Source organism: Vulpes lagopus, chromosome 7, assembly GCF_018345385.1.
Source record: "Vulpes lagopus strain Blue_001 chromosome 7, ASM1834538v1, whole genome shotgun sequence".
NCBI lineage: Eukaryota > Metazoa > Chordata > Mammalia > Carnivora > Canidae > Vulpes > Vulpes lagopus.
The window spans coordinates 77,531,546-77,555,546 of record NC_054830.1 but is presented as its reverse complement, the minus strand read 5'-3'; the positions used below and the strand labels follow the sequence as shown (position 1 = coordinate 77,555,546).

The 24,001-nt window shown below is 46.7% G+C and overlaps 1 protein-coding gene across 1 annotated transcript in view; it reads right to left on the bottom strand.

Moving 5' to 3' along the window:
• Positions 1-2,863: 2,863 nt before the first annotated feature.
• TRIM14 (tripartite motif containing 14) overlaps positions 2,864-24,001 on the bottom strand; it is a 28,554-nt gene continuing 7,416 nt past the window's right edge. Inside the window, exons 3-6 of the mRNA XM_041761976.1 lie at positions 14,791-15,024; positions 10,576-10,738; positions 8,810-8,902; positions 2,864-5,232 (exon numbers count right to left, since the gene is read on the bottom strand). Of these exons, the coding sequence (XP_041617910.1) occupies positions 4,697-5,232; positions 8,810-8,902; positions 10,576-10,738; positions 14,791-15,024 (1,026 nt within the window). The 3' untranslated portion in view covers positions 2,864-4,696. The remainder of the gene's footprint in view (positions 5,233-8,809; positions 8,903-10,575; positions 10,739-14,790; positions 15,025-24,001) is intronic.

Sequence of the window (24,001 nt, the reverse complement as noted above, 5' to 3'; positions counted from 1 at the left end):
ACTGAGATAAACGATTCTTTTCAAATGTATTGCCAGATTCCTAATCTTTGTTCATATTTATCCAGTCTTGTTCACTATCACTCTTTGTTTCAAAGTGTATACTTGAGTCTCTTTTCAAATCCATATACTTAGCCTTTTGAAGTTTCCTTACTTGTGACTGTAGAGCCTCCCTCCCTTGTGTGAGAGACACTGAATTTTTTTTTTAAAGATTTATTTATTTCAGAGACAGAAAGAGAGAGAGCACAAGTGGGAGAGGCACAGGGAGAGAAAATCTCAAGCAGACTCCATGCTGAGTGCAGAGCCTGACAACGTGGGACTTGATCCCTTGACTCTGAAATCACGATCTGAGTGGAAATCTAGAGTTGGATGCTTAACTGACTGCACCCCGAGGCACTGATGTTTGTAAGTGTGGGTAGGGTGGGGAGGGAATCCTGGGTTGTACTCATGTAAAAGAGAATGTGTCAAATGATGTGCTAAGAATTGAAGTATGATTGAAAATTACCGTCTTTGTATGACATGGGTGACTAAACTCAGCGTGCCCACAGCCAGTAGCAGCTGGCCGCCTTGTGCTGCACTCGGCTGACCCAAGGGTGGAAGGATCCCAGCATACCTTTAGTCCATTCTGGTTGGGAAGCTCAGGTCTAGAAGACATCCTTGACTGCCTTCCATGTGGGGGATGCACGGCTGGGCCCGCGGACAAGCACTGTTAAGAGAGTGCATGGCCTGTTGGGTGCAGCCACCTCTACAAATTGTACCTACGTGTGAATTGCTGAGCTGTTTTCTAAAGGTCATGGGAGCCATGGATGGGAGTCCTGGAAGTAGGGATGGGAGAGGAGGCATGGCCAGGGAAGGGCCCCTGGTGGCTTTCTAGGTTGAGAAGCGACAGAGGGAGGAATCTTGGGATTTGAGGCACAGGCCTGGTAAGTGCCAGAGTGTCCCAGGACTACAGGGGATGATTTGGCAGGGAGTAACTGTGGGACGAAGGATATGGAAGGTGGTCAGAAAGGAAACAAGGTGGTGCACCTGGGTGGCATAGTTGGTTAAGCGGCCAACTCTTGATTTTGGCTCAGGTCATGATCTCAGGGTCATGAGAATGAGCCCTGCATCAGGCTTTGCACTTAGTGTGGAGTCTCCTTGAGAATTTCTGTTTCCCTTTGTTTACCACCCACCCCCTCCACTCATGCTCTAAAATAAATCTTAAAAAAAAAAAAAAAAAAAAAGGAAGCAAAGGCCTAAAAACCTGCAGAGTTTGGACTTTGTTCTTTAGGCAGTGGGGAACCATGGAAGGCTTCAGAGGATATGCTAGACTCAGATCTGGCCCCCTACTCTCATGCTTATCCCGAACTTCACCTCACATGCAGCTTGGCTTGTTGGGCAGGTTGTCCCCTCCTCCTGGCACAGACTCCTGCCCACCAGGACTGGTGCACAGGCAGGCCCACCTGTGTGTGTCCTCTGCTAGGGGGATATCACTGTCCCCTGCTCCCTGACTCAGTGGAATTGCAGGAACAGAAGAGATGCAATCGGCAAGGAAGGGTCCCTGAAATCTCTACAAATCAGTAAGTGACCACAGATGGCTTCCACATTGCTAAAGGATGGTCACAAAGATGCCAAAAGCTACAGAGTAGCTAGAAGGTAGGGCTTATTTGTACACCGGCAAGAACTTAGTGAGTTATATTCATAAGTAGTGAACTCCCCATTACTGGCACTATTCAACCCGGGACCAGCTGACTACCACCAGAAAGTTGTGGAGGGGACGCGAGGTGAGCAAGGTCCTGTCCAGGCCCAGGTGCCATGTACTTGAAGCAGCATGAACTCCCAATGAAGAACGATTAATGATTAAAAGGTACAGTATTCATATTTATTAAAACAAACCACATATTATAAAATTAATGTGACTTAAAAATATAGGCAAGCAGTTTGGTGTATTAAGAAATTTCTCCAAGTATCAATCTGAAGGAGAATTAGATGAGTGATTTTTATAGTTACAGACCTCAAGGAAACTTAAGTCTTGCATTGAGAATATTCAAGAAGGAGGTTCCTGCTACTGCAGGCTGGCTGCTGGGAATATCTCTTGTCCCAGCGCTCTGTCAGGCACAACAGGAATTCTGCTGGAGATGCCAGTGGGTCCTGGCATGGTACAGTACTATATGGTTTTTAAAGCAAGTTCATAACCGTTGGCTCATTTGAGCCTCCCAACACTAGTAGACAGGGTCATCACCCCCATTTTACAGATGACTCTCTGAGAAGTAAAATGACTAGCCTGAGGTCACATGATTATGTACTGAAACTGCAGTTTTCTGGCTAGCACAGGTATCGATACAGAGTAAGCATTTGCTCAAAGCCAGCTTTTGTCCTTTATAGTCTAGCTCTGTCTCTGATACATGAATTCCAAACTCAGGTTCTTCCCTGCGCCTCATCTCTGCCCTAGGAAAGTAATCCAAAGGTAAACACAGTAGGCCAAAGCCAAGCATCACAGGCCTAACAGCAGCAAGCAGGCACTAGCCACAGACTAGTGTGTTCACCCGAACAGTATGGCTTGCTGGACATGAGCACAACCCCAAGTCCACCACTGGCTGTGTGACCTTGGGCGAGCTACTCTGTATCTCAATTTTGCCTCGTGCAGAACTGGGATAACTTTCTGCCTCCCAGGGATGATGTAAGGATCAAATGAGTTAATAGCTGTAAAGCGTTAGGACAGTGCCAGAGTCTGGAGTCAGTCTGTTTGCAAAGACGTAGGGTCAAGTGTAGCCATCTTCTGTCAGGAGTACCCCGTCAGAATTCAGCTCTGGGCCATCCCCAGTAGAATTAATTCTCCCTTTTTCAGGATTTCTTGGAGCAATGTGCTTAGACACTATGCTTTCTATCCAGCTAGAGTTTTAAGTGATTTGGTTAGAATTAGCACCCTCAAGGTTCCTTCTGCCTTGTATGTCACTTGTATTACATTGCCCTGTATGAAGTGGCATTAAGTCAGGAAACTATTGGAAATTGGCAGTTTTACGTGGTTCAAACTAATTAATGCCCTGAAACCATGAGTGGATTTCAGCTTTGCATTTTCTTTACCCTCCCCTGCCCTCTTGCTGACCACTTAAGAAGATACTTTAACATAGTATGGTTTCAAAACTGTCTTAGAAAATTTGACAAACTGGGATCCCTGGGTGGCGCAGCGGTTTGGCGCCTGCCTTTGGCCCAGGGCGCGGTCCTGGAGACCTGGGATCGAGTCCCACGTCGGGCTCCCGGGGCATGGAGCCTGCTTCTCCCTCCGCCTGTGTCTCTGCCTCTCTCTCTCTCTCTATGACTATCATAAATATATAAAAATTAAAAAAAAAAAAAAAGAAAATTTGACAAACAATGATGCTAAATCTTTAGAGCTGAGTCACAGCCCCCCCCCCCCCCCCCAAAAGAGGCCTTTCCCTTCCTGGGAAGGAGCTGGCCTGCGAGGTCCTGCTGATTTGGCCTTCTCTATTTCTGTCACTTCTTTTTGGAAAATGGGGTTCCCTTGGCAACACCTGGAACTGAGGGATTGGAGGGGCATGGGGATGTCTGGGCTGTCCAAACCTTACTCTCATCTCCTCTTCTTTTGGTTCCAAGACAGTTGGGAAAACTGCCTGTGGTTGCTAAGCAACGGTCACCTGCTGATTTCTTTCCAACATCCCCTGAGAAATGAGTAAGCAGTAAAATCTCCCACATTGAAAGCTGGGCCTGAAGAGCTGGGACAGGGGGCAAGTAAGACACTTGCTTTGGGGTTTGGGGGTAACCTTAAGCAACTTTCAGGACCTGAGTCTCCCCAAATGTACAATGAGGCCAGACTGATTCATGAGGACTTCTCAGCTCAGCGGTTCTTTGATTCAGTGATAGCCAGCTGCTGGTCACTCACTGGGAGGGAAAGGGGCATCCTGAACTTTCCAGGGTGGGGAAGGCATAGGACATAGCTGCCTTTGGAAAGCTTCCAATCTAGTTGGAAAGCCAGGTTCCAGATTTGTGGTGCTGATAGCGAGAGAGGTTCTTGTGGCTTGGGGAGACTTCCTGAGGCAGTTAAGCCAGGGGAAGACTGAGACAGCAAAGGAAGAAGGGCCTTTCTGTATAAATGAGTTGTGTATGGGGCAAGAGGGGAGGACAGTAGCAGAATGTACGGGTGGTCACAACTCTGAAAAGGGGTCTCTGAAAAGAACAGTAGAAGCTAGATAGGCATTAGGAGTTTGGGGGCAGACTAGAAAACCCTTGAATGCTAACGTAAAGTGCCTGCTTTTTTCTTCCTGGGATCCTTGGGAACCTCCTGGTAGTTCTAAAAGGTTAAATGAGGTTTCAGTCATATCACTGTACAGTGGAGGATGGGAGAGTTCAGGCCACAAGGTGTTAAGATGCTCTTGCGGCTGCTCTGAAGAGAAGTGACATGGACAAGCTGAGGCAGCGTGGAAGAGGCGGCAGCTCAAAGGGACATTAGGGAGGACGAGCTGGAGGACTCTCATTCTTTCCATTTATTGCGAGCCTACTAAGTGCCAGGCATTGCTGACTGCTGTAGGAGGGAGAGGTCTGTGGCTGACATGGTCAGGATGCTTAGGGCTCCCTTGGTGGCACCCGGACCATAAATGCAAGGTGGTCTAAGTGCCCTGGTGGCGGTGGGGAGGTCCGAGGACGCGGGTGCGGCGGTAGCCCAGGCACACGGGGTCGGGGCACCCCTGCGCACCCCTGCGCACCCCTAGGGCAGCCGGGAGATGCTGATGGCCCCCTCCCACAGCCGCAGGGCCGGGTAGAGCGGCTCCTGGAAGCTGGCCCGGAAGGTGTGCAGGTGGCTCATGCCTCCCGACACGTCGTAGAAGGCGAGGACGCCGGCTTCGTAATCCAGGAAGACGCCGAGCCGCTCGGGGTCGTCGCGGGGCCGCAGGCGGCTGCGCTGGCCGTCGTGGAAGGCCCAGTACTCGAGGTCGTAGCGCTTGAGGCACCAGGACTGCCGGTTGCAGCCCAGGCGGGCGGCGGCCGAGGCCCCGCAGCGCCGCAGGGACGCGTAGGCCGCGCCCACCCACCAGCCCACGCCCGCCTCCTGCACGTCCACCTCCCAGTAGTGGCGGCCGGCGGCGTAGCAGTCGCGACCCAGCACCTGCCACAGCTTGTCAAAGCGCAGCGCGGGCGCGGGCCCCAGGCGGCCCACCAGGGCGCAGCGCACCGTCAGGCGGTCGGCGGAGAGGCGCAGGCGCGCGTGCATCGAGTCCGGCTCCAGCGTGGGCGTGCGCGCATCTGCGGGGGCGGGACGGGCACACCTGGTGGGCGGGCGCCCGGAGGAGGCGGCGCGGGACCCGGGCGCGGAGGGAAAGCTACTCCCGCAGCCCTCGCGGCCTCCGGGGAGGTGGCGGGGGGCGCGGGGGGCGCGGGGGGGGGCACGTTTCGCTGAATTTTGTGCCATGGAATTTGTTGCCAATTTCTTAAAGATTTAATTTAAAAATCCTGTCCCAATACTGTTAACGCTTGGGTGTGTATCCTTCCGGTTTTTATCTTGCCACTTCATAGTTTTTTCTTACTGGTATCCTGCCATACATGCTCTTGGGTCATCTGCTTTTTAAAATTTGTTGGCGTATTTATGAACATGTTACCCTAACAAGTAATATTTTTTTTTATCAGAGCATTTTAATGGTGACCCTAAGATTTTTTTTGACCCTAAGATTTTGATGTGTTGTAGTTTAACCCCTCCCTCCCCCTTTTCAATATTTAGACTTTTAAAAAAAGCTTTTGAAAACACTAATATAATTCCTTCTTCATGCATCTGATTATTGGTTGTGGAGACATTCCTAAAAGAGGACTTGCTGCGTCAAGATAGATAATTTTGCTTTTAAGGCCTTTGGTACATACTGCCAACTTGTGCCCTAGAAACGTGGCGCTGACTTAACTCCCAGTAATCATTCTGGCTGCACTAAATCACATCTGTAGATGTGAAAAACAGTCTAGATGGTAGGATATGTGAATGTTCGGCTAGTAGATATTGCCAAATCGTTTTCTCAGTAATGTTTCCTATAGCAAGATTTTGCACATCTTTTGTTAGATATTATTATTCCTGATTTTTTTAAAATGTCAAAAATGTTTTTATTGTCTCATTTTCTAATTATTTATTGCCAATAGATAGAAATATGATTGTGTTTTGTATACTGATATTATATCCAACAGGTGTTTGTTCTATATGCACTTAATAATTTTGGGATGCCTGTGTGGCTCAGGGGTTGAGCATCATCTGCCTTTGGCTCGGGGCATAGTCCCAGGATCTGGGGATTGAGTCCCCGCGTTGCACTCCCTGCAAGGAGTCTGCTTCTCCCTCTGCCTGTGTCTCTCATGAATAAATAAATAAAATCTTTTTTAAAAATTCACTTAATAATTGTAATTTATATTTTGAATATTTTAGATTTTCTGTAATCATGTCATCATGAATAATGGCTTTTCCTTCACCTTTTCCAATCCTTATAGCCTTCATTTCTTTTTCTTACCTCAAGGCACTGTATAGGACATCTAGAACAATGTTGCACATTAGTGGTTATGGTAGGCATCCTTTTCTCCCACTCCTTGGTAAATACCCAACAGAGATGCATACATATGTGCATCAAAAGACATGCACAGGAATGTTCATAGCAACATCATTCACTATAGGCCAAACCAGAAACAATCCAAAATGTCCTTCATTATAAAATGTGTCTCTCTCTGTGTCTCTCATGAATAAATAAAATCTTTAAAAAAGAAAGAAAAGAACTTATTTTTAGAGAAAGAGTGGTAGCAGAGGTGGAGGGGTGAACAAAGGGAAAGGAAGAAGAAGAGGAAGTAAATCTCCAGCAGACTCTGCGCCAAGCGTGGAGTCCATGGTGGGACTAGATCATGTGACTCTGAGATCATGACCTGAGCCGAAACCAAGAGTTGGATGCTTAACCAACTGACCCACTCAGGCACTCCAATTATTTCTTAAAAGTAAACACAGTTTTTAATCTCCTTCAGACCAAGAAATGGAAATTTCCAGCTCCCCAGAAGCCTTCCTCATGCAGCCTCCTATTCACTACTCCCCAAGGGTAACTACTCTCCCGATTTCTGACACTGTAGATTAGTTTTGCCTGTCTTTGGCCTTTATGTGACTAGATAATTCGGATTGTACTTTTTTGTGTCTTGCTTCTGTCACTCAATATTTAGGAGATTTATTCATATTTTTGTGTGTAGAAGTAGTTTGTTTTCACTGCTGTATATAGTATTCCAGTGTATGACTATAGCACATTTATTTAAAAGATTTTATTTATTTACTCATGAGAGACACAGGCAGAGGGAGAAGCAGGCTCCATGCAGGGAGCCTGACGTGGGACTTGATCCCGGGTCTCCAGGATCAGGCCCTGGGCTGAAGGCAGGCACTGAACTACTGAGCCACACAGGCTGCCCTAAAAATAGTTTATTTAAAAAGATAATTGAGCAGTACCTCTTTGACTTCTGTACTTTTCTTTATATATTTTACATTTCAAAGTTTACTTTGAAAAGCATATGCCCAGTAATTTCACTTTGAGAAACTACTCCTATAAAATAATCCAAAAATGAGCTAAGGTGTATCCATTCACTTACTCATTAGGTCAGCAAATATGTACAAGAATGGATGTTTACTGCAGCATTGTTTATAGAAATGAAAATATAAAGCAGCTTAAATGCCCAGCATTATAAAATTCGTTAAATGTGGCCTATTCATTCAATGGAATACCATGCATCCTTTAAAATTAATGATAATATTTAAATCTGTTGAAACAAAGTTGTTCAAGGTATACTGTTAAATAAAAAATTTACAAAAGAATATAATGTGATTGTTTTTAAAAATTATACACATATATGTTTTTTAAATGTCTGAAAGAATGTATGCCAAAATATTAACAGCATTTTCTTTGGAGAGGCAATCGTTTTCTTTTTATATATCTAATTTCTTTTTTTTAATATCTATAACTTCTAATTTTCTCTAATAATCATGCATTACCTGTATAATTTTTTAAGGGAACAAAGATTTTCACAATACATCACTAAATGAAAACACAGGTTACCAAACAGTATGTATAGTATGACACCATGTTTGTAAAAAATATATATATTAAATATATCCTCCTTGTATGTATATAAACGAAAGAGAGTTAACAGGGCAAGCAATAATAGTAGTTATCTATGGGAAAGTAATTTTCTTTAAAAATTTTTTGGTTTTGTTTCCTAATTTTTCTACAATGAACATGTTATTCTGTATTTAAGATTTTTTTATTACTTTTAAAGTAATATCTACATCTAACATGAGGCTCAAACTCATGACCCCAAGATCAAGAGTTGCATGCTCTACCAACTGAGCCAGCCAGGTGCCCCTTATTCTGTATTTAAAAACTAGGGATCCCTGGGTGGCACAGCGGTTTGGCGCCTGCCTTTGGCCCGGGGCGCGATCCTGGAGACCCGGGATCGAATCCCATGTCGTGCTCCCGGTGCATGGAGCCTGACCCGGGATCGAATCCCACGTCGGGCTCCCGGTGCATGGAGCCTGACCCGGGATCGAATCCCATGTCGCGCTCCCGGTGCATGGAGCCTGCTTCTCCCTCTCCCTGTGTCTCTGCCTCTCTCTCTCTCTCTCTCTCTCTCTCTCTGTGTGTGTGTGTGTGTGTGTGAGACTATCATAAATAAAAAAATTAAAAAAAAAAAAACTAGTAATAAAGGTTGAAAAAAACCCAAGTTGGGCCTGTTAGGAAAAAAGGGGGTGACTTCCATTTCCGTGACCCCCAACCCCACCCATGCACCCAGGCCTCTCCACCCTCCCTTTGCTATGGCTCCCAGGGCTTACATTTTAAGAAGAGTGATCGCTCTGGTGAGGGGCTTGTTTTCAACAAGGAAACTAGTTTGGTGCTGGAGGAGCCCGAGAGCTGGCAGTTCATGTCTGTAACAGATTGTGAGAAATGAGTTCCTGGTGCTCATGCAAGCCGCGCAAATTACAAAACGTACTAAAAATATCACAAAACTGGAGATTCGCATAATCCCTCCCCAAGAATCGCATGCAAATTTGAGCAAGAGATGCAAATTCCTGAATTTGCAACAGGAATACTCTAGGACAATACTCCCGTCTAAGAAGTGTACTTTTGAGGGTGGGAAGCGAATTCAGGCGAGTGTGAGTGGAGCCGTGAGCCTGGGGAAGAGACAGCAGGCTCGGGAAGGACCCTGAGAATGAACTAAGTATTCACCAGTCAAGAATGTGGGCAACCGCTTGACAGACATGCAAATTCCAGGATAAGATGGAAAACAAGAAATTAAATCCTCAGAGAGGTCATGTTCACGTCTCATTCCAGTGTGAGGGAGTTAGGGGAAACCCAAGCCATGGTCCCCGCCTTCAACAGCTCCATCAGGTAAAAGAGGTGAGAAGTGGGCTCACCTGAGCTACCAACCAAGGCACGGGAATGCTGCTCTAGGTCACAGAGAAGAGAAGTGAATCAAGGGAGCCATCATGGAGGAGGAAGCACCTCAGCTAGCTCTTAAAGGATTGGGAAGATTGGGACATCCAGAGAAAAGGATGGGAGGCTTCCCCAACAAGAGGGCATTAGCAGGGACAACAGACATTCAGGGCAGGTGCTGGTAGTAGCATGGGGAGCCTTGGAAGGCGTCTGAGTGGAGGCAGACCTGAGAAGAATCAAAGCTCTCGGAGGTGGGGAATGGAAGGGGCAGGGTGAGCGTGGAGGCAGTTGCCCTGCTCGGAGGCTCAGGCCCCCAGTGGGGCAGGAGGGATGGAAGAGGGACTGGGGCTGAGGAAGACTGCAGTGGCAGGAGTGCCAGGGCATGAACCATCCTGGGGGAGTGGACTGGAGTCCAGCCGCAGCGCAGTGCAGGGAAGAGCACGTCCCTTCCCAGAGATGCTGGCTCAGCTTCAGCTTCGCAGAGACATAGCCCCTCCTGCTCACCCCTATTCTCCTCACCCCGCTGTTGGCCTCTTCGGAGCACTCCCCACTCACATCCTCAGTCTGTCTGGCTCCCAGGATGCTGGGCACCACAAAGGCAAGCCGTTTGTCCTTGTCCCCTGTCCTACCTAACAGAGCACCGGGGCTCAGAAGTGTGCCCGTGAATCCTGAGAGCGGAGATGAATGAATGAATGAAGATCATACTGAGCACCCGCTTTGTGCTAGGCCCCGCGCGGGGCCTCCGAGCGGGACTCGGGGGTTCTTGTCCTTCAGGCATTTGCCATGGGCAGGGAGAGGTTCTCGGGGATAGCCCCAGGCAGGAGATGGGGCAGGAAGGGAAGGGAAGGGGGCAAGGCAGCGGTACAGGCCCCTGGGGCCAGCGTGGGTGCAGGGTGGTGGTGTGGAAGGGCTTCCCGGGTGGAGACTCTTGGCCAGATGGCCAGGAGCCCGGGGACCCTGGGCAGGCAAAGGTGGGGTGTAGCAGGATCCCGGGAGCGGCTCAGGGGCAGAAGCAGGGCAGGGTGGTTGCGAGGGGGGACGGGGTCTCAGAAGAGGAGGAGGTGAAGTCCCAAGGGCAGTCCTCCACCGCCCAGCCACGGGCCTCGGTCTGCGCAGTTGTCTCTAGGGGAGTTCAAGACACAGGGGTGGTCACACAGCAACTTACTGTCCTTAAGGCGAATGTCCAGCGGCGTCTGTAACACGCTCTGCACGGTGTCCATGAAGCCCTTAAAGAAGGTCTTGACGGGCTCGAAGGAGAAGGGCACGGGGTGGCACAGCTCTCCCAGGCTCATCTGCTGCTGGATCTCCTGCTCAGCGGCCCGGTACTCCTGCCAGGGTGTGCGGGGTGGGGGGTCAGAGTGGCCGTGGGAGCACCGGCCGGCCCAGCCTCCACCGCTGCCCCCGGGATGTGGGCCCCCCACCCCGGCACCTGGGACCAGCCCAGGCCGTGCCCCCTGGGGAACAGAGCTGGGGTGGGGGGGGCGGAGAGAGAGAGAGACACAGCACAGCAGGACCCCAGGCCCGGGGTGGCTGGGGGGTGGGGGGCAGACACGCTTTTAAAAAAAAATTTTTTTTTTTTTAAAGATTCCATTTATTTATTCATGAGAGACACACAGAGGCAGAGACACAGGCAGAGGGAGAAGCAGGCTCCATGCAGGGAGCCCGACACGGGATTCAATCGCAGGTCTCCAGGATCAGGCCCTGGGCTGAAGGCGGCGCTACACTGCTGAGCCCCGCGGGGACCCCCAGACAGCTTCAGTGCACTGTTGATTCCTCCCTCCCTCGGTCGCCTGTTCCTGGAACTCTGCTCCGTGCTAGGCATTAGGGGCAGAGGAAGGAAGGAGGCTGGCTGGCGGCATCTGCCCTCAGGTTGCTCGCCACCTCACAAGGGGTCCTGGAGCTTTGCAGACACTGCCACAGGGGGTCAGCCTGAGGTACAGGGGGACAACAGGAATGACCGGCCAGTTTTCCCAGGGAAAGAAGCCCTCGGGCGCGTCCTAAGGAGGGAGCAGGAAACCCCGTTCCAAGAGGGAAGCCAGCGGCCCTGGAAGTTCAGCAAGGATGCCCCCCAAAGCGAGGACCTGTCTGTCTGGAGCCCACTCTTTGAATAGCCTTCCTGCCATAAGTGGGGCTTTGCCAGGTAGAAGCTAGAAAACTGGCTTTCCCAGCCTACTTTGCACAAAAGTGCAGGCATGTGACCAGGCTCCTCCAATCCAAGACCTGGAGGTGGAAGTGGGGTGAGGCAGTGACAGGTGCAGGGAGCCCCCCATCCCAGACGGGACCACAGGGGTGGAGGCCTTGGGGGGCGGAGCCTAGGCTGTGCTGGGAGCTGGGAGGCTCCGCAGGAGCACATCTCGTCTGTGGCCTGGTCCCCATCCTGACTTTCAGGCCCTCCTGGATGGAGAACCTGTGACCTGCCAAATACTCTTTCATAAAAACTCTTTTCTTGCTTAAAACAGCTTGTTTGCAGGTAGGAGCCCTGTCTGCACCTTCTTTTTTTTTTTTTTTTTTTAAGATTTTATTAATTTATTCATGATAGAGAGAGAGACAGAGACACAGAGACACAGAGACACAGGCAGAGGGAGAAGCAGGCCCCACGCCGGGAGCCCAACGCGGGACTCGATCCTGAGACCCCAGGGTCATGCCTGGGGCCAAAGGCAGGCACCAAACCCCTGAGCCACCCAGGGATCCCCCCCCCAGTCTGCACTTTCTGAAGGGCCGTCCTGGGCAACGAGTGCGGTGAGTGAGCAGGCCCTGGCTCCTGGGCAGTGGTGATCAAGGAGACAGGATGCCTCAGGAGGGAGCGTGGCGGGCACTCTGCTCTTGGGCAAAGGCGAGCCCACCAGGCAGGGTGGGACCTCAGGAGGGACCACAGGATGGTCTCCAAGCCTCATGCAGCCTCGGGGGTGCTGGTCTAGAGTCCATCCTCATTTGGTGTGGAAGAAGGTAACTGTGGGGAACCAGGGCTAAGGTCACTCCCAGGGGGCTGGAGGCCCTTGCCAGAGCATGAGTTCAGATGCGTCGCTCCAGGGCAGGAGGGTAGCTCACCGGGCAGACCGGTGGAGTAGGACTGGGAAGGGGGCTGAAGGGCAAATGGCATCCTGGTATCCCCAGCTCCAGCATCTAGCATTGGCCATGACACCTAGTAGGCTCTCGGTAAGTCTTTATGATAGAATAAGGGATGAAATCGAGCACACCTGCTTCTCACCTTTGCCAACTCAGGGAACAGCTCCCTAGTCACCCATATCTCAAGCCAGAAGCTGGCCATCATCTTGCATTTCCCCCACTTCCAATCACCAGTCCTGTGGCATCTCTCAAACCTGCCTGCCTCTCCCCATCCTGATGCCCCTTCGACCGGTCCTGACCCCATCCTGTCACCAAAGTGACCCTGCAAAAGCATTAAACTGACTAGGTCATTCCCCAGTTCAAAACACTCCCCTGGCTCCTAAATCTTTATAGGGCAGTCTAAACCCATGACATATGGCCCTTGGCTAACTAGCCCTGGTTTCCAGATCCAGCTGCATCTCCCAACACCCCTTCCTCCCTTGTATCCCTGCCCGAGTGGTTTTCCAGCCTGCCAGGCCCTTGTGTGCATCGGATTCCTTTCTGCCTGGAATATCTTCTCTGCTCTGTTCCTCTGTATATGCCTGGTGGGCTCCTCCTCATGCTCGCACACCCAGCTCCACTGTCACCTCCCCTCAGAAGTCTTCCCTGACCTCTCATGCAGAATTGGATACTTCTTAGACATACTCTTGCTAGCTCGCTTGGGCTGCATTGTAAACAACTATTTCTGAGCATGTCTCCCCACCTGCAAGCTCTTAACATCCAGCAGGGGCCTGGTGTGTGAACAAGTTGCTCAGTATATATTTGATGAATATACAAATGAGCAAACAGAAGGGAGGAATGATGAATGATGAAAATCAGCAACTCTGGCACCAGAGAATAAAAAAGATGACAAAGCCCTGAAACTGTATCTATAATGAGAGAAAAACATTCTTCTCCATGGAAGCATCCCTTTGTATTAGATATCCCTACAAAGTGCCATTATTTTTAGAGAAACCAACAAATGTATCCCTCTGCCCACCCTGCCCCTCTTAGAGTATAATATCCAATGTGCCTAGGAAAGCACCTCACCCAGAATTTTTTGTTAGGTGTATTCTTTCATTAGCTAACAATGAGACCCACAGGCTGAACTGACCAAGGACACAAACGCACAAGCCTCCAAATATTTGCAGGGACTTGCTTAACTGGTTTTGTACTGATTGACTTATTTGTCTATTTTTCAGCCAGAGCCTAATCTGTGGTTAGACTCAATGACATCTTTATTTAGTTGCACCACAAGCCTGTAAGGCATCTTACAAAGGTTATCAAGGTTACAAGGAATACTGCAAGATTTTCCTTTACGGTGAGCAAAATTAAGTGAAGAGAACACCAGGTTAAGGATGTGAGCTGGTTAAGGACGCCAGAGTGAGATGAGGAGCAAAATGTATGCCACCAAGTCCTCGCCAAGCTACCTGAAACCTAGTTAGCTCTGAGATTCCCAGAAGCCATGGCAAAGAAGGAAACAGGAAGGGGCATGTGAGCAGGAAAGCCATCCCAGTGACAGGTGGCTGCCCAGAAGTACTGACACAAGAGGGGAGTTTCTCCCACAGTTCCTTGATAAAACAGGCACAGCACTCTCAAACAACAGGTGTTCACTAATATAGCAATGAATCATAGGGGCTGTTTCTTAGACCCTCCCCCAGTATAAAATAAGAGCCTCCAGCAGTGGAGGAGTGGCCAAGGAGCACCATCTTTCTTCCTCCTTTGAGCAAACTGTGTGTCATCTCTTGGAGCCTGCTCAGTAGCTGGAAGGACACTGCCTTTCCAGGAAGGGTGCCTCCAGTGAGAGTATAAAGGCAGAGGGCCGGGCAGCCATGCCGGTGGCTCTGGAATCAGTCAAACCTGGGTTCTGATCACAGCTCTGCTGCCTATCAGCTGTGTGACTTTGGACAAATCATGTCACCCTCTCTGGGCCTCAAATTCTCATTCATAAATTGGGGTGAGAATATCCACTTTGTAGAGTCTCAATAAATATTAGAGCTAAAAAAAAAAAATATTAGAGCTAAGATACAAAGAGTGCTTCAAACATAGAGGCCCCCAACCCCCAAATGGTGACTGTTAATATGATATCATTAGTCCAAGATGTATACACTCTTCTTAACAATGTTCACTTCCTTACCACTTGTGTGGGGGCAAGAAAGCCTGCATGCTGACGAGGCAATTCTCTGTGCATTCATTCACTCAGTGTGTAAACACTGTGCTCAATGCCACAGTAACCAAAATGAAATACAGGGGGTAGGGCAGGGGGTCCACTGCGAGGGCAGAAACCCAGCATTACCTGCAGCAGCAGCATGGGATCGGGCTCCTGGTTGATCCTCCAGACCCTGCTGGAGAGACTGTGCATGCCATCTATCTGTTCTTTACAAGATTCTATTTGCTCCCTGTACGCCTGGAGGGTAAGCTGTGTGCTTTTATCAATGAATGTCTTGGCCAGCACTTCCTCTTCATCAAGTAGTAATCTGAGTTCAGTGAATTTTCCCATCAGCCAGGTTTTACTTGACTCTGCATGAGCCTGAAAAGAAACCAGTTGCAGATGATATTATTGCCAACCGTGAAATCCGGAATAATCAACACGAAAAAAATTATGACCTCTAAAAAGGGAACCCGGCGAGGTGCCTGGGCAGGTACAAGATCAGCTTGTAAAAACTCAAGCTTTCCTAAGTACTGGGTATAACCCGTTGGCAAATGCATGAGGAAATAAAGATAGTGGGGGAAAAAATAGCAAAATGCCTAAAAATAAAACTAACAAAAATTACAATGAACTACATAAAGAAAAAGTAGAGAATTATCCTGAAAGGCATTAAAAAAGGCATCTCTGAAAGGGCAGAAGACCATATTCCTGGCTAGAAAGATCCATTATGGTAAAGACGCTATTGGTTTCCAAATTAGTCTACAAATTCATTGCAATCCCAAAGTCTTAACATGTGGATTAAACAAATGGTAAATTATGATGGAGGAGAATAAGCACAAGAAAAGCCAAAAATTGCTTTAAAAAGATTAATGAAGGATGAGCTGCCTTGTTAAATATGAAAACAAAATATAAAGCTACAGGATTTAAAACCATGTGGCTTAGGCATACACAAAGATAAAGAAAACAAAATAGGAGTTCAGGAAAGAACTCGTGTGTGTGTGTGTGTGTGTGTGTGTGTGTGTGTGAGAGAGAGAGAGAGAGAGAGAGAGAGAGAGAGAGAGAGAGAATGGTGGCAGTTCAAATTATTGGGAGGAAACCGAACCATTCCATAAATGTTATTGGTACAACATACAATTAACCATACACTGGAAAAAAATTTGTTAGATTCTCATCTTACATCATATATTAAAAAAATGCAAACAACACTCCAGCTAGGGGGCACCTGGGTGGCTCAGTAGTTGAGCATCTGTCTACCTTTGGCTCAGGTGTGATCCTAGGGTCCTGGGATTGAGTCCCACATCGGGCTTCCTGCAGGGAGCCTGCTTCTCCCTCTACCTGTGTCTCTGCCTCTGTGTGTCTCTCATGAATAATAAATAAAATCTTAAAAAAAAAAAAAAAGAACCCGACCTAGAAAGTAGTCTTGCCAAAAAATGAGACTCTGTGTCTGATCACTCTGAATTTAACTTATAGATCCAATTTAGACAACATACAGAGAGTGGAGGAACATGGTAACTATTAACTTAAGAAATAGGCCAACTTTATTTTGAAATGCATTTTGAAAACTTTATTTCACTTCTAATTCAAACAAACAAAACATGACATTTATAACACAATTGGGAATGTGACCAATGCTTGGCTATTGGATGATGATATAAGGGAATAGTTGTGAATTCTCACGGGTGTGATGATGATAACATGGAGGTGTATGTAAAAAAATGCATCACCTTGTGCAAATTAACATGCTAACAGTTTTACAGATAAAATAGTATGTCTGGTATTTGCTTCTAAATATATGGGTATGCTTGAGGTATTCCACAATAAAAGTTAAACAAAAAAGAAATTTCACATGGATTAAAGCACTATACATTAAAAACAAAAACTATCAGAATGAAATATAGAGCGATTTTATTTAGAAAAATTTGAGACCTCTGTAAGAGGAAGCTAAAAAATTCAGATAGCTAAAAGGTAGCCATACCAGGTTTGATCACATAAAAAGTGAAACTCTTCCTAAGAGGGAAGGTTCTGTAAACATGGCTTCAGGACAGGTAACAAACTCCACAGGCTAATCATCCATCACATACAGTAGAAAAAGAAATGATTCCATTATTCCATTGAAAATGGACCAACTGCATGTAAGCACCAATAGCTGGATGAAGAGGTGCTTGGTCTCTCAAACAGTCATGGAAGTGAGCAATGTGCCAGAAAATACTTTCTGGCCATCAGCCTGGAAGGATTTTAACTGACGAATAATAGCAGAGCCTGGAATGGTGCATGGAGTAGGCACTTACACTGCGGTCACAGTATCTACCGGCGCAGCGTTTTTATGCAGTGATAACATCAAAATTTTAAATGCACATATATATTTTTTAAGATTTTATTTATTTATTCATGAGAGACACAGAGAGAGGCAGAGACATAGGCAGAGGGAGAAGCAGGCCCCCTGCGGGGAGCGTGATGCGGGACTCGATCCCATTCCCATGATCCCATCGGATCATGACCCAAGCTGAAGGCAGACATTCAACCACTGAGCCACCCAAGCATCTCAGTGCATATAACCTTTGATGCAGCAATTCACCTTACAGGAATTGATCCTAGAAAACCTTTTCACATATGCGTGAACATTTGTGTACCAAGATGCTTACTACGGCATTGTTGGCGATAAAGTTGGAAAAAATTTTCAATATGGGAAGTGTTTATATGTTTATTATGTATGTTATGTTACATTCATACAATGAAATAACAGTGATTAAAAACAATGCAGTGGGCATCCCGGGTGGCTCAGTGGTTTAGCGCCGCCTTCAGCCCAGGGTATGATCCTGGAGACTAGGGATTGAGTCCCATGTCAGGCTCCCAACATGGAGTCTGCTTCTCCCTCTGCCTGTCTCTCTCTCTCCCTCTCTCTGTCTCTAATAAATAAAGAAATAAATAAATCTAAAAAAAAATAAAAAATAAATAAAAAGAACGCAGTGCTCTAATACATGCTACAATACGGACTGGCTGTTAAGTCACACTAAATGAAATAAGCCAGACGTAAAAGGACAAATATTTTATGGTTTCCTTTTATGAAATATCTATAAGAGGCCAGTTCACAGAGACAGGAAGTAGATTAGATGTTTCCAGGAGCTGGCAGGAAGGGAAGTAATTGCTTAGTTGTTACAGAGATTATATTTGAGGTAGTGAAAAAAATTTTTGGAGACAGATAGTGGTTATGAGTGTACAATGTTGTGAATATAATGAGTCCCACTGAGTTGTACCCTTAAAAATGGTCAAAATGCTAACTTTTATGTTATGCATATTTTACCACACACACATACACACACGCACGCTGAAGAATGCAATGAATCCATATGCCCTGGCGTGGAAAACTCTCCAAGACCCCACAGGAAAAAGAGCAAGTTATAGAATAATATATAGAGTATGATCCTATTTATGTAAAAGATAACTAAACAAAAATTATATACGGATACAATTATGCCTGCGTTCTGAAAGTCTACAGTGGTCCACTTTGCATTTACAAAAGACCTACATTAGCAACGGCAATGGTTTTTGTCCTAAAAGTGAAAATCCGCTTCAGGTTTCTTTGGGTTAGAAAACAGGTATTAATGCAGGTCTTTCCTAAAAGTGAAGTGGCTTGACTCAAACTTTAAAAAAAAACGGGGATGCTCTTTCTTTTATGCCCTTTCCACCTACAAAAGGTTTCAAGGAACACTATTTTTAGATTGTGGGGGAAACCTGTATATGCATCTATATGTTTGCAAGGGCATTTATATGTCTGTTCTGGTCATGTTTGGGAAGAGGTGCAGGACCTGCACATTGGTATATTCTAATATACTATTGTGAACATTAAAAAAAAAATGAACCTGTGTTCATGTACTACTAGCACGATTAAAAAATAAACCAGGGACTCCTGGGTGGCTCAGTGGTTGAGCGTCTGTCTTTGGCTCAGGATGTGATCCTGGGGTCCTGGGGATGTGATCCTGGGGTCCTGGGATCGAATCCCACGTCGGGCTCCCTGCAGGGAGCCTGCTTCTCCCTTTGCCTGTGTCTCTGCCTCTCTCTGTGTGTCTCTCATGAATAAATAAATAAAATCTTTAAAAAAAATACAAATAAAACAAAGTTTAAAAAAATAAAAATAAAAGCAAAACAGAGGCCAGCCTCTTTCCTCGGCCCAAACATCAGCCCACACAACAGAATGGCCCCTGGTACACAGAGGACAGGCTCCCCATGACATCACATTCTATTTTTAGTAGGGCAGGAACAGGTGGTTTGGCATGATCTATGGAATGAGTTCCTAAGTCTGTTTCCTGTACAGCGCTCTAAGCAGTGGCTAGGTTCTGAGGTTAGCTTACACCAACCATGTGCAGTACAGGGCTAGCCTGGGAATTAGTCTACATGTACAACATGGTTTCTATGGGTCCGTGAACTTGGACACAAATATGTCTCTACAGAATGACCACATGAAGGAAAGAAAACATGTTCCAAACTCTTGATTTAGGGGACGTCTGGGTGGCTCAGTGGTTTAGCGCCTGCCTTCAGCCCAGGGCGTGATCCTGGAGTCCCAGGATGGAGTCCCACATCGGGCTCCCTGCATGGGGCCTGCTTCTCCCTCTGCCTGTGCTCTGCCTCTCTTTTTCTCTCTCTCTGTGAGAGAATAAAATCTTAAAAAAACAAAACAAAACAAAACCAAAAACCTCTTAATTTAGAAACACACTTTAGAGGCAATGCCTGCAATGTCTTTCTATTAGAAATCAAGAGAGCAGGGGTCTATTGTCTCCTGACCCGGCTCTGCTCCGAGCAGTTTCCACAGCTCCACTTTATAAAGGGGAATGTGCCAAATTCACTTCATGGCACAACATGTGGTCAGCACCTCAGTCTGGGAATAACTGTTTGGAAACATTCATGAGAAAACTTAAGACATAAGCTGTGAGACTGATTATGCAAACAGTTAAAAAGAATGAGAGAGAAAGAGAGAGAGAACAGGAGAGAAAATGAAACAAGGAAGTAGGCGGTCTGGTGGTTTGGGCTGCACTGGTTCAAAGTGGAACCGGATCCCAGACTGGAGTGGGCTGGGGTGAGGGCCCGGGACAGTCCAGTGTAAAAGGTTAGGGACTGGGGACAGAAAGAACTTGGGGCAGCGACAAAGTCACTGGCGGGACAGCGGGGGATTTGGTTCACAGCGTGCGGGCTGCTATGGGAGCCCACGTGGGCCCAGGGCCCTGGAGGGAGGCATCGCCAGCGTCAACAGCAGCACGGCCTGGCTGAGCCCTCATCTTCCTTTTCCCACTTTGGGACAAAGGCTGCTTGCTGTCACGTCACCGGTCCCCTGACCCGATGCTGTGGTTCAGTCCTTATAGCTCTGGTGGGTCACAGGGAGAGGCGCCGAGCCAGGAAAGGAGGCTGTTCATTTCCTTCCCCAGCGTGCCTTGCCAGGCTAGGCCTCAGCGCATCAGGTCCATTTCCTGTCCCTTCCCCCTCCTGCCTGCTTGGTAGGGAGAGGGGCGGACTGCTGCACAGGAATTTCCAAGATCCTCCTTCAGGCTGGGTCTGCTCAACGGGAGGAGGAACTAGAGAGAAGTGAGGGGAAGTGAGGCAGCCAAGGCAGTGTCTCTATAAGAGACTGCATTCCCCCCCCAAAAATAAAATAAATAAAATAAATAAAATAAAATAAAATAAAATAAAATAAAATAAAATAAAATAAAAAATAAAAATAAATTAAAAAAAAAAAAAAAAAGAGACTGCATCCCCATGTCCCTTCTACCCTCCAGCTCCCCTGGGACAGGCCCGCTCTGGTTCCAGCTCCCCCCAAGGTGGCCCCTGCCCCTGCTCTTGGCCATCTCACCTCCTCCTTTATCTAGGCAGGCTGGGGGCAAACGTGCCTCCTGATCCAGCTACTGCCTTGCTGCCCCCACCCCCCTGGGCTGGCTTCTCTGAAGTCTCCCCCATGCTGTGTCACCACTCCCCACATTCACTGCCTCTGTCCCAAACCCTCAAAATGGCCTCTGTCTTCCTGGGTGGGCCCTGATGGATAGAGCTGTGGTCCCAGATCCACCTCTGCCTTTTTATGGGACCAGTGATGAGTCACTTCTCTTCCTGGGTGACCCCATCTCCAAGGGCCCTTCAGCTCCAACAGCCTAGGCACATCCTAACCCCCTACCTGGGTCCGGATTCGACAGACAGTAGCCAAACTTATCTGTATATGTATTTCTATAGTATATGTATTTATATAATTTTTCCCCACTTATAAAAGCACCAAAAGCTCCCTGCGGAAGTGGGAAGATTTAGAAAGGAGAATGTAACCCCTCTGCTACCCTGGCACCTCATCCTTGTCTGAGTTAGGGTAGCACCTGAGTGTGGAGTTTTCTGTCCACCTGTATGTCGTGGCTCTCTGAGGAGCCATGATAGGGAAGCAAACAGCCTATCAACAAGAATATCGGAAAAAATAATTTAATGGGTGTTGTTTGGGGATTCTTGACCAACCAAGGCCTTCTTGATCGTTCTCTGGAAAGAATGGTTGGTTAGGCCTTATTCGTTGGTTTCTGAATAGCGGACTTTGGACCATGTATGAACTTTAATTGGTTTTTGTTTGTTTACAAAGGTGTCTTATGGATTAATTTTCAGGTGAATGACCTTTTCCCTAGTAATGTCCCTACATAAGCAAATATGGAACAGCATGGTTGCCCCTGACCTCTCTGCCACAAGTACAACAGTCATAGTTCAGCAGAATGCATGAGAGTGCTAAACATTTGTGCCCATTAACCAGATGAATCACTTCTAGGAGTGTGTCCAAAGAGAATGAATAAAAAAATTTTTACTGCAGTGTTATTTTATGTTAGTGAAAACCTGGAAATGATTCTAATGTTCAACTTTAAGAAAATGGCTTAATCATGGTGGATCCGTATTATGGAATATACAGTCTCTAATACTGACATTGATAAAGAACTTCTTTTATTTAAAGATTTTATTTTTTTATTCATAAGAGACAGAGGAGAGAGAGAGAGGTAAAAACAATGGCAGAGAAAGAAGCACACTCCCTGCGGGGAGCCCGATGTGGGACTCGATCTGGGACTCTAGGATCACGCCCTGAGCTGAAGGTAGATGCTCAATCGCTGAGTCACCCAGGCATCCCAATAAATAACTTTTAATGACACAGGGAAGTGTTATGATCTTAAACAAGCAACAACAAAAACCCCATATATAAAGCAACATATAGTTTTGGTCAATAAGGAAGAAGGAGCTGACGTGAGAAATCTCCCTTCCTCGTTCAAACAATCGAAACGCTGCTGAAATGAGCAAACTTTTAAATTATATGACCAAGTTCAAAAACAAAAGGCAAACCCGCAAACAGACAACAAAAAGCAGAAAGCCTTAGTTGCCCAAAACAAAGAGGGAACTTTCTGTCAGAGCCATGCAGAGGCTGAGCAGAATGACCACATGTGACAGCCACACCACACTGGAGGCCTGGCTGTCTAGGTGCCTTCCACCTGCACCCAGGTGCACAGAAAGCCGCTTTATCCACGAAGCAGGCACGGGAAAAACTCCACCCACTGGCTTGGGAAAGGGGCAAGGAATCTTGTCAACCATCAGGGGTCATGGGCAAAAGAGAGTCACCAGCAAAACAAATCAAAGAGCAGGCTTATATCAAGAAGAATTCAAATCCGAGTTCATGGGACCTCAAAACTGAAAAATTCATATTAAAACAATTCTGGAACTACTGAAACGGACAGAGTACCCTGCAGATGCTCCAGCCACACGGCTCTCGGAAGAGGTGCTCTCACAACCCAGGGCATACAGGACACCATGGAAAACACCTACTGAAGACAAGATGATGATACAAACGACAAATCACAGAAGGAAACGAGCCATCGTGTCTCACTGACAAAGTGGGGACATGATAATAGAGTGTATAGAGAGTATGTCTCAAACTATATGAAAGCATATACACGTACGTGGAAAAAACCTTTAAAATGTGACCAGTGGTTAGCTTGAAGTATGGCTGAATTTTAAAGAAATTCCAATATAATTAACGTATGGGGTTATATTAGTCTTGGGTGTACAATATAATGCTTCAACAATCCCACACACTACTCAGTGCTCATCACAGTAAGTGTACTCTTAATCCCCTTCACCTATTTTACCCATCCCCCTCTCCCACCTCCCCTCTGGCAACCACCAGTTTGTTGTCTATAGGTAGCAGTCTGTTACTTGGTTTGTCTTTTTCTTTGTTTCTTAAATTCCACATATGAGTGAAATCATACAGTATTTGTCTTTCTCTGACTAATTTCACTTAGCATTATACCTTCTAAATCCATTCATGTTGTTGCAAATGGCAAGATTTCATTTTTTTTAATGGGTGAATAATATTCCTTGTGTGTGTGTGTTTATGTGTGTGTACATATACATAGAGAGAGCACATCTTTATCCATTCATCAGTTGATTGAACTTGGGTGGCTTCCATATCTTGGGTATTATAAATAAACAATAAACATAGCGATGCATAAATCTTTTTTGAATTAGTGTTCTCATATTCTTTAAGTAAAGACCCAGTAGTGGAATTACAGGATCATATGGTAATTCTATTTTTAATTTTGTGAGGAACCTCCAGACTGTTTTCCAGAGTGGCTACACCAGTTTTTATTCCCACCAACAGTATACAAGGGTTCCTTTTCCTCCACATCCTCACCAACATTTACTGTTTCTTGTGTTTTTTAGCCATTCTGACAGGTCTGAGATGGTATCTCACTGTCGGCATTTCTTCTTTTTTCTTAAGTAGACTCCACAGTCAATGTGGGGCTCAAATTCATGACCCTGAGATCAAGAGTCAGATGCTCTACCAACTGAGCCATCCAGACGCCCCTCATTGTGGTTTTGATTTGCATTTTCCTGATGAGTAGTGATGTTGAGCATCTTTTCATGTGTCTGTTGGCCATCTGGATGTCTTCTTTGGAGAAATGTCTGTTTATGTCTCTGCCCACTTTTCTTTAAAGATTTATTTATTTATTTGAGAGAGAAAGCATGCACGGCTGTGGGGAGGGGAAGAGGAAGAGAATCTCCAGTAGACTCCTTACTGAGCACAAAGCACGATGTAGGGCTTGATCTCATGATCTTGAGATCATGACCTGAACTGAAACCAAGAGTTAGACGCTTAGCTGACTGAGCCACCCAGGCACCCTGTCTTCTGCCGACTTTTAATTGGATTTTTTGTTTTTTGAGGAGTTAAGTTCTTTATGTATTTGGTTTTTTTTTTTTCATTTTTTTAAAAGATTTTATTTATTTATTCACGAGAGACACAGAGAGAGGCAGAGACACAGGCAGAGGGAGAAGCAGGCTCCATGCAGGGAGCCCGATGTGGGACTCGATC